The 11762-nt window shown below is 36.2% G+C and overlaps 1 protein-coding gene across 1 annotated transcript in view; it reads right to left on the bottom strand.

Annotated features, from left to right (window-relative positions):
* Positions 1-7679: 7679 nt before the first annotated feature.
* Positions 7680-11762, bottom strand: part of ENPP3 (ectonucleotide pyrophosphatase/phosphodiesterase 3) — an 88044-nt gene continuing 83961 nt past the window's right edge. The window contains exon 25 of the mRNA XM_055433134.2: positions 7680-7924. Coding sequence (XP_055289109.2) covers positions 7754-7924 — 171 coding nt within the window. The 3' untranslated portion in view covers positions 7680-7753. The remainder of the gene's footprint in view (positions 7925-11762) is intronic.

Here is an 11762-nt window from a genome sequence, read left to right as displayed (position 1 = left end):
GAAAAATTGTTTAAAGTCTTTGTTTATCCCTTAGAGATATAGAACATTATTTTTTATTGGGTCCCTGGTGGTTCAGACAGTAAGGAATCTGCCTGCAATACAGGAAACTCAGATTCAGTCCCTGGAGAAGGGAATGGCTACCCACTCCAGTATTCTTGCCTGGAGAACCCCATGGACAGAGGAACCTGGTGGGCTACAGTCCATGGGGTCACAAAAAGTCAGACATGACTAACAAAGCACACACACTCTTTAGTGGAGTGAGCTATATGAGATGGACTAGCTGGCCTCTTAGAGTTCTTTTACACCTACACATCTTTAATTTACACACTAAGAAACATAATATCTTAGAATAACAGAACCAGCCTAAATCTGGTGTGGTAATTCACAAGTTGTTATTCAGCTAGGTTTATAATGTGGATTTGGGACAATTCAGAATTACACGAATCTTCTGTCATTGGAAGGCTGAGGTTTGTTCCTGTCTGGAAGTTTGTGCGAGCGTGAGTCCACTGATTGAGGGAGTGATTGTGGTCTGCCAAGAGTCCTGTGTAAAAAGGAAGTCGTTTCTTCTAACAGCCTTGTTTGTGTTTTTGAAAACTGTTTCAGTTTATGTCCTGTCTCCATTCCCAGGCCCAGCCCTCTCAAAGTAAACAGATGACAAGCAGTGGTGGTAGAGACATGGTGATGCAGGGGTGGGGATGGAGGTGGAGGAAGGAAAGAGATTTCCCTAGGGCAAGAAGATTTTAAAGGAACCCATATGTAGTTGGGAAATAACCTCAAGTGCCAAAACCAGATGGGATTTATAAAATCAAGATCAGTCAAATGTGTAAGTGTAAATATAGGCTGCTAGAAACTTCATGTATTTATTCTAAATGATCAAACACTGGATATTCTTATACTAAACTCCAGCTAAATTAATGGCTAAAGATGAATTCTTGGCACATACATAGGTGCACCACCTCATCCTGTTTGTCTCCACCCCTCTGTTTCTACTTGCCCAGAAAACTCACTTGTTTCTGATGCTTTATGGAAGAATAGACCCTGAGCTCCCTTAATTCAAACTGTATCACTAAATACCCTGAGAGATTAAAAAGAAGGAAAGAAAGAGAGAGAGAGGAAGGGAGAAAGAAAGAAAGGAAAAAGGAGGAAGAGAGAAAGGCATTGAGAAAATAAATTTCCAGAATCTTAACTAAATCTGGAAAATAGGCCAAACTTTAAAATTTCCCTTCTTTCCAAGTCTGCTCCCAAGACCTTAGCTGACCCTACTTGAGTTAGAATGTTCTCTTTTGCAAACAAGAATTAATTGCAATCCTTGATTCAGTAACATTGGAATTCACATAAAGGTCCCTCTTATATGCTTGTCTACCAAAATACATATAATTTAAAATAGCAGTAATATGAGGTTCCTCTATTTAAAAGCAAGCAATTCTGTAGTATTAAGGTATCAATTATATACAAAGGGCTTGTCAAAAATTTAGTTGTTCACATTTCCATGTCAGAATAAAAAGGAATAAAAAGGAAAGACAATTGCATCACCTGGGAGATGATATAATTCTATTGTGCAAGTCAAAAAATAACTCTGGAAGACTTGGGATGATTATTGGTCATGAATACTAACATAGATCCTGACTATACCCACCTAAGGCTCCATTAATTCTCAGCTACATATTGTGGGTATCAATTTGTAAAATGTCAAGGCATTTATTGAAATATGAAGTAGCCATTTCCTGACTTACTCCAATAAGTTAAACTTTCTGTAGAAAATTTTTAAATCCTTAAAACGTAAGTATTTACCTGAAAGCTTTGAAATTCCCAAAACGTCTGACTCTGAGCCAAAGTAATGTGGATTGACATTTCCCCAAATGCCATGTTCAAATACTACATTCAAAGGAAAGCTATGCCCAGGTGTCATGAATTAATAGAGTTTGTTATAATCATTGGTTGATGTGACTATGTGTGATTTTAATATATTTAACTTATAGTTTATATGTAAATATATTTTATATATAAAATAGTTATATATGTAGTTAAATAGTATATATATGTGCATGTAGTTTGGATAGTGTTATGAGTATGTGCTTTTTATGATTTAGAAAAAATAAATCTTTGCTTTTCTGATGGAGGAAAACTACATTTTTAAGGTCAGATTTTGATGTACCAATTTAGGAATTAAAGTTGTGCCAATACAGTACTTATATTTAAAAAAAAAGAGCTGCCATATATATGCTTACCAACTTCAGAAATTTTTACAGAAGATACACTTGGAACAAAATTACGTGTGGATTCCCTAATGGCTCCCCTGGTGGCTCAGGTGGTTAAGAACCTGCCTGTCATGCAGGAGACCCAGATTCAATCCCTGGGTTGGGAAGATCCCCTGGAGAATGGAATGGCAACCCACTCCAGTATCCTTGCCTGGAGAATCCCATGGACAGAGGAGCCTAGCAAACTACAGTCCATTCTGTTCCGTTGCTCAGTCGTGTCCGACTCTATGCGACCCCGTGGACTGTAGCCTACCAGGCTTCTCCATCCATGGGATTCTCCAGGCAAGAATACTGGAGTGGGTTACCGTTTCCTTCTCCAGGGGATCTTTCCGACCCAGGGATCGAACCCAGGTCTCCCGCATTGGAGGCAGACTCTTTAACCTCTGAGCCACCAGCGAAGCCCTACAGTCCAGAGGGTCGCAAAGAATCAGACACTGACTGACTGTTAGTCAGACACTAACATATAAGACATAACATATACACAAGTGGATTAAGTTATTCACTGTATACTTGTAACTACAAAATATTGGAAACAATTAAAGGCTCTCACATAGGGGATTGACTTAATTAACTGTGGTAGTCAACTGATCTTTGACAAAGGAGTGAAGGCAATACAATGGAGCAAAGCTGGTCTTTTAGTCTTTTCAACAAATGGTGCTAGAACAAGTGGACATCCAAGTGCAAAGAAAAAAAAATTAATCTAGACAAAGACCTTACATCTTTCACAAAATCAGCTCCAAATAAATCATAGACATAAATGTAAAATACAAAATTATAAACTCCTAGCACAGAGCATAGCAGAAAACCTAGATGACCTTGGGTATGGTGTTCAGATACAACACCAAAGGCATGATCCATGAAAGAATAATGTAACTATACTGAAGGGAGAAAAATTAATCCTAGTCATTTTGGGACACAGAATCTGTGTCCCAAATAAATTCTAAGTCTAGAGACACAAAGAACCGAAAATGTTTCTTGAATTCTACTTAGTAAATTTTTTTTCTCTCAATGTTATTGGTTAGTAATTCCGTCATTCCTTGTATTGTAAGATTGAGCAATGAATAAAAATATTGATAATGTTGGGAAACAAGTTTCTTGCAATTGGAGAAGAAAGATACTATTATGAGGAGTTAGAAAGGACCATATAGTACTGAATGGTCATTGAACTCATTGCACTTTATATGTGTAATTATAAACATAAGCAGAGAGACCCAGACAGAGATGTAGCTAACGATTGTACTTTTGTTGACTAAAGGAGCCTAGATACAGTGATCCTTGGAGAAACAGCTGATTTCAGAGTTAGCACAGCTCATACAAGATGAGCCTAAAACATTTATTTTTACCGAAAAGTAAGGAAGTTCTTAAAAAATAATGACGTGTCAAAAGGACACAAGAGCCTACTTATAGGCGCTTACACAGGTCAAATCTGAGGGCGATTTGAGTACCAAAATAAACAATGATTCAGTGTATTTTAATCAGTTGGAGTAAGAAAGAATCCATGAGTCTCTACAGATAAAAAAAATAAAATAAAAAATAAGAAGGGAACTCTTTTCCTTACAGTAAAAGCCAATAAATGTAGGGGGAATAATGGCAGTTTTAAAAATCACCCTCTGGAACTGTCATAGTAAAAACTGAATCAAGGAAGAATTATTATTTGATACTAAAGACAGGTAAAAAATTAACAAGAAACAGAATACTTTTGGTTCTCAACTATCTCACCACAAATAACTCCCAATTTACAAGGTGTAAACACTCTCTTTGCAGAATAAAAACCTAGTGAACACCAATGTAACCACAGGACCAAATTTGGCCTCAGTAGTAATGGCAAAGTTGAACATCTTGTGCTCCCAGAAATGAAGCACTGAGGACACGCTATCACTGATTTAAAAAAAGTGAAAGTCTCTCAGTCGTGTCCAAGTCTTTGTGACCCCATACAGTCCATGGAATTCTCCAGGCCAGAATACTAGAGTGGGTTCAGTTCAGTTCAGTCGCTCAGTCGTGACCGACTCTTTGCGACCCCATGAATCACAGCACGCCAGGCCTCCCTGTCCATCACCAACTCCCAGAGTTCACTCAGACTCATGTCCATTGAGTCGGTGATGCCATCCAGCCATCTCATTCTCTGTCGTCCCCGTCTCCTCCCGCCCCCAATCCTTCCCAGCATCAGAGTCTTTTCCAGTGAGTCAACTCGTCACATGAGGTGGCCAAAGTATTGGAGTTTCAGCTTTAGCATCAGTCCTTCCAATGAACACCCAGGATCGATCTCCTTTAGTCGTTCCCTTTTCCAAGGGACTGTCCCAATCCAGGGATCGAACCCAGACCCAGGTCTCCCACATTGCAGGCAGATTCTTTACCAGTTGAGCTACCAGGGAAGCCCACCACTGATGCAGCATTTGCCAAAAATACAAAACATTATGAGGAAATATGGACAAACCCAAACTGAGGAACAGCCTACAAAATAAATCGACTCTTCGAAGTGTTAACATTACTTGGTAGGGGCTAAGGAAATGTTGTACCAAAAAGGAAAGAAAACTTAATGCAATGCATGATTCTGTTTTTGGGGGGGAGGTGGTCAGAGAAAATAAAATATATTAAAGGACATAACTGAAGATGAGAAAAAAACTAGATTTGATCTGGAAATTAAAAAGTGATATTGTATCATCATTAAACTTCCTGACTGTAGTTGCACGAAAGTCTTTGATCTTAGGAGATACACCCTGAACTTCTGCTGCATAAATGGGCATGATGACTCCAATGTACTCTCAGAAAGTTCAGGGGAAAAATTAAAGCTATCCATAAATATACACAATGAGGATATTAACAATTAGTAAAGATGGGTGGAGGTTATATAGAGTTCTTTATGCTATTCTTACAACCTTTCTGTGTCTTTCAAATTCTTTCTAAATAAATATTTCTTTTAATACAACTAACTGTATTTTTTACAAATTCATTATAAGAACTAGACTACATACTGAAAGTTATAAATTAGCAATTGTAAATCTCCTGTAATTCCATAAATTGTTAACTCATTGTCTTTCCTTCAGAATGATTTTACATATACATATATCTTTTTAATGAGTTAATACCAAAAAAAATACATTATACAATCTTTGTGCAAAAATATGTGATTTTAATGTTTCTCTTTGTAAAATTTTTATTTCTGTGTTGAGCACCCATTTAATCTGATACCGAAAACAATTTAGTTACTTTAAGAGAAATTCAGAAGTAATGAGCGCATCCAGAGTTTAAATGTAGTTCAGCACTAAACCATCCTTCACTTGTCTTGCCACAAAGTGGGGTCTAAATTCCAGGTGATCTTATCTGGTTTATAGGCCACGGTGGGGCAGGGGACCACCGATTGGAGGAATTCTGTGTATAACCAGGACATCAACATTTTTGACTGACACTTAGCTGGAAATAATTTCCATCTTTTTGTCTTGTCTTTCAGCCTCTCTGTATTGTACATTTTAAATCCAACTCTTTATGTGGAGTTAATAAAAATCCAATGACCCTAAGCTAACATTTAACTTAGCGGTAATTAATTCAGTTGAAGTCATAATAGTAATAGTCTGACTTTTTGAAGCTCAGGTCACAAGATTTTTTGTCACCAACAAAGCCTGTGTCCCTTGGATGAACTGGTGTATATATATCAGAAATGAGTCTGGAACATTGCCAGTCTGCAAATCCTAAAATCTGACCAGTACTATTACCCACCAAATGAGTACTGGGATCTCTTTGCTTAATAATCACTTTTAACAGCAAAATTCTGTAAGGTAACTATCCTTCAATAAAAAATAAATAAAATTTTCAAAATCACATTTTGAAAAATTAAAGAGATACATATATATAAAGTAAGCTTGTTTGTTTGTTTTAATTTTTGGCAATGTCAAAGGGCACAAGATAAAAATTTTATCTCCATCTCTCAGTATTAATTTGTGCCACCCTGGCTTAAAACATATCAAGGGTTGACAAACTGCAATCCATGGACCAACTCTAGCCCCCATCTATTCTTGTGAATAAAGTTTTAGTGAAACACAGTTAACTCCAATTCCTTTTATGTATCATCTATGACCACTTCCTTGATGTATTAACAGAGTTGAGTAGTTGCATCATACTGTATGGCCTAAAAACTTTTATTATCCAGCTTTTAAAGAGATTGGCTTAGACGGTAAAGAATTATGCCTGCAATGCAGGAGACACAAGTTCAACCCCTGGGTTGGGGAGATCCCCTGAAGAAGGAAATGGCAACCTACTCCAGTATTCTTGCCTGAAGAATCCCCAAGACAGAGGAGCCTGGAGGGCTATAGTTCATGGGATCGCAAAGAGTCAGACACAACCGAGAGACTAACACTTTCACTTGAAGAGTTTTGCTACTCCCTTAAAAATGATAGCATACTATACATGCTATTCTACCACTCTTTATCGCTTCTCAGACTTTTGGCTAAGATTGAGTATTCTACCACTCTTTGCTCTTCATTTAATATTAGCCATACTGTAGTCAATATATAGACCAACTTCTTTGTTTATAGCAGTGGAATCACATTCCATTGTTTGTTTAAATAAACTCCATAATTTGCTCACCTGGGCTTCCCACGTGGTGCTAATGGTAAAAAAACAAAACAAAACTCGCCTGTCAATGCAGGAAACATGAGATTCGAGTTCAATCCCTGTGTTGGGAAGATCCCCTGGAGTAGCAAATGGCAACCCACTCCAGTATTCTTGCCTGGAGAATCCCATGGACAGAGAAGCCTGATGGGCTAGTCTATAGTGTTGCAAACAGTCAGACACAATTGAAGAGACTTAGCATGCTTACATATGATTTGCTCAAATTAAAATAACTAAATCTAAAATAACTTTTAATTAATCTAAAATAACTTTTAGGTTATTTTCTGGTCTTTGTGTGGAGAAGGAAATGGCAAGCCACTCCAGTATTTTTGCTTGGGAAATCTCATGGACATAGGAGCCGAGCAGGCTACTGTCCATGAGGTCACAAGAGTCGGACATGACTTAACAACTTCACCACCACTACCACTTGGTCTTCAGAAAAGATGATACTTTCATGCATTTGTGCAAAGTATATTTGTTGGCACCACTTTTACAAATGAAATTATTGAATGAAGGCAATGTGTATTTTTTTAATACATATTGCCTGATTGCTAAGTGTAAAAAGTTTTATAACAAAACTGATGTAGAATTGATTCGGTCCAAAAGTGAGACCTACTTCTCGTACTCTGCTTTCTATTTAGATAATGTTGGGAAGAAAAAGATAGTCAAGGATTATAAATGAGATAATAAAGAAGTAATAATGTAGCACAGTCTGGGCAAACTGTGTAACTTTAAAACATTATATTTTATAGAAATGAGAAAGAGAAAGGAATAATTAAAATTACACAATACAGCTTTTAGTGGAGTTAAGGAAAATAGAAAATTTTATTTTATGGTCTTCAACAGGAAAAAATCATTCACAATTTGCTAAAGTTGTTTTATATATTAAATTAAATAACAGTTTCAAATGTGGGCAAATACGTCTTCAGTTGCAAAATTTCAGAGACAGGCTGTACTTTTTCCTGATAAAAGTCAAGTCCAGTAAGAAGTTCCACATCACGCACGCGGGCAGTATGTGCATTGAATCTTTCTTCAACCCAAACAGATTCTGATTTATTTTCCTGAAACAGAAAAGCAAAAGATTATTTCCCCTGAAGCATGGTTTTTCATTAACAGAAAATTCTTTTATTACTTAGAAGTTGTCCTTTTTTCCTGTGGTTTTTTTATTGGCTTGTTTTTTTCTGAGGTATATTAACATACAACATTATATTAGCTTAAAATGTCCAAATCATTGATTCGATATTTGTTCTTATGGTTTTTATTGCCTTAAATCTTAATGTGATAGAGCTAAATTTTGTTGTATGTTAACATAAAAAGAAAAATGAAAGTACAAGCTATACAATAGCAAATACAGACTGCCATAAAGTAGAGCCATTTTTATATTTACTTCAGATATAACTTTTTTAAAGAAACAAAACATTAAAGATGAAGTCAGGTCTTACTCAGAGCTAATCATTGTCATGAGTCAGTGTGAATCCAGTCTGTTTTTTTTAACTTTTACTGAACATCAGTGTAAAATATATAGCATTGACTTATGTTTTCAAACTTATATAAATGATATAAATGAGATTCTATACTTCTCCATTCAATTTTATGTTTGTAATCTATTCATAGTGAAATATCTAAATCTAGTTAAATCATCTGCTTTTAGCTATGGTTTGTGGCAGCTCAGTTTATATTTTCATTGACATATTGATAGTATTTTTGTCATTATAAATAATAGTGTCATGAATAAATTGGCACATCTTATATGTTTAAGAACATGAGTTTCTAGGATATATAAATGAAATAGCTGGGTCATAGAGTATATGCAACTTTAACTTTACCAAATAGTAAACCTAACACTCCTCAAAGTGTATATAACAATTTACACTTCCACTGACAGTAGAGGATAATCCCCATTTCCCCACATCCTTGCCAAACTATGTTGTGAAATAGCGCTTTATCCATGTTTAAAGTTTATTACTCTGAGTATTAGAGTGTCTTTCAGATACTTCTTGGCCATTTGACTTTCAGTAGATTTTTAACTAAATATAAAAAATAGTATACTGGAAAAATATAAATAGCATAGTAAGAAAATTTTACCATAGATACTCTATGCATATGTATGTATATATATGGGTTAGTTCAACAATTTGGAGCCATGGATTGCTATGAAATTCCTTATTCTTTATTTTTGACTTTTCTGACAGTCATATGAAGTTGCTAAATTTCTAAAGTAAGAAAGTTTACAAGTTTGTTAATTAGATGAGTCTGCATGAATAACTTTCAATTGACTTTAGCATGTTTGTTCACTTGTTTTTTAAATATGCAAGTTTAAAATAGGCAACTACTATTTGAGCCAGAGGAAGCATAAGAGGAAATCACTGTTTCAAACCTCTAAAGTATTTTTCCAGGAAAGATTCATGAGGTGAGTTATTGTTTTTTAAATAAATATGTGATGTGCTAATTTTAACTCATATTTCTAATGGGAATCAAATTCAGTCTTTTCTTCCTGCCTTTACTCTTTAGGGCTTCCCGCATAGTTCAACTGGTAAAGAATCTGCCTGCAATGCAGGAGACCCTGGTTTGATTTCTGGATCAGGAAGATCCCATGGAGAAGGGAAAGGCTACCCACTCCAGTATTCTGGCCTGGAGAATTCCATGGACTACAGTCCATGGGGTGGCAAAGATTTCACTTTTTCACATTTTAGCAACATTGAATGGTTTTGGTCCCTTTTTCCATAAAGTTTTCTCCCATTTGGCTTTTATTATTCTATTTTCTCCTGGCTTATTTGGTATCCATCTAACTGAATGTTTAGTGAACACCTGACAATCTTTTGTAAACCTGCAAAGAAATGATCTTAAAGAACAACATAATTATACCTAGGTAGGGGTAATACTCAAGCTATTTCATATCAGATAGTTCACCAGCACCAACCAATCTGAACAGAATTCAGCTATAGACAACTGCTCTAGCTGTATGAATGCATCCCGAAAGAATAGAAGCCTTGTGTATATTGAGTTTCTATGAACCATATTTAAATATAGGCTTTTGATCATTTATATAATCCATTTATTAATTTATATGTATTACACCTGTTACATAAATAGAAATACTGTATACACCCCAAATAAAACCCAATTTGTAAGTTTTTGAGGTGATATCAGTTTCAGTGTTTTCTCTCCTAACTACTTCCTTATTCACTTATAGTCTGGTCATTGCTGGCATCACACTAATGAAACCATCTAGATGAGGATGCCCATAGTGGAATTTTTGAGGCCCTTTCGCTTAGCTGTTCTGAAAGTTCCTTCTTTATCTTCCATAGCTCTGCTCCCTTATTCAATGACACCTTCTGTTTTCTCAGCTTACTTTAGTTTTTTGCCCTTCTGGAAGAACAGACATCTGATCTTTGGATTTCTTCTCTCTGCTTTCTTCTGTTTGGCAATTTCATTTCACTCCTGTGATTTAATACAAAATCTATCTCTATAATTCTGATCTCCTCTAAGTTCCATACCTGTATTGTCTTATCCCCAATTCTATTTACAATACAATTGTATAGCCCCAATTACATTTCCAGGCTTCCCTGGTAGCTCAGATGGTAAAGAATCTGCCTACAATGCAGGAGTCCTTGGTTCGATCTCTGGGTCGGGAAGATCCCTGAGAGAAGGGAATGGCAACCCATTCCAGTATTTGGCCTGGAGAATTCCATGGACAGAGAAGCCTGGCAGGCTACAGTCCACTGGATCACAAAGACTTGGACACAAGTGAGTGACTAAGCACACACACAATTACATTTCCAACACATACTAAGTTAAAATACAGATAGTCATGTGGACTTACAACAACATTCTCATTTATCTGACAGGAATTTAATAATACAAAGTTAAGGGGAAAAAGAAAAAGGAGGAAGAGGGAAGAAATGATGGAAAAACAAAGGAAGAAAGAAAATAAGAATCAAGTTCTCTACATCAAGTGTGAGGTGGAATTGTGAATCTACCATTTCTACAACTGGTGTCAGTTGCCTCACACCTCTTGCAGTGTGAGTACCTCCATAGACTCAGTGATTTGAATATATAAAAATGCAGAATTTTCATACAGTATGACCCTTAAAGCAAGCTAACTATTTCACAATTTCACAATTAAAGCACAATTACTTGTTCTAATACTAGCGGAAGTGTTGGCGGATTCTACATCACTCAAACAGTAAAGAATCTGTCTGCAATTCAGGAGACCCAGGTTCTATCCCTGGGTCAGGAAGATCCTCTAGAGAAGAGAATGGCAACCCACTCCAGTATTCTCGCCTGGAGAATTCCATGGACAGATGAGCCTGGTGGGCAACAGTCTATGGGGTTATAAAGAGTCAGACATAACTGAGTGACTAACACTTTAACTTTCTTTTCAAGGTATAACTTGTGGAGGTACTGTACTTTCTTGGTGATTTGATTCTAGGTGATTTTATCTGTATACAAGATTTCACTTTATATTCACTTTAGAATGTAACTCCTTCATGAAATGTGATTTCTTTATAATGACCACCATTCACTTACTGTTTATTGAGAATTCTTAGGAGTCTATATGAAACATTTAATTTTCATAACAACAGCATTAGGGGGTGAACTCTTTCATACATTTGAGGAAAGTGACACTCAGTTGTTTCCCCAAAGAGGCCAAATCAGTACATAAACTCAGATATTCAACTCTAAAACCCATTCATTTGCATTCTAGTCTCTACTGTAGCATCTTAGGCATTCAACTAGTTTCTCAATTGAAGGACCACAAACAACAAATTTATCCTTCACAAAACAATTGATCATTTTCTGTATTTCTTGGCCAGTCACACCTAAATTTTCAGTTACCTGACTTTATCATCCTGTCTCTTCCCTCCTTCACATCAAATTGACAGTCACATGAATCAA

Source organism: Moschus berezovskii, chromosome 10, assembly GCF_049115385.1.
Source record: "Moschus berezovskii isolate FMDL1 chromosome 10, NW_MosBer_1.0, whole genome shotgun sequence".
Classification (NCBI taxonomy): Eukaryota; Metazoa; Chordata; class Mammalia; order Artiodactyla; family Moschidae; genus Moschus; species Moschus berezovskii.
Note: the sequence above shows the minus strand (reverse complement) of the source record. Positions and strands in the feature narration are given on the sequence as shown.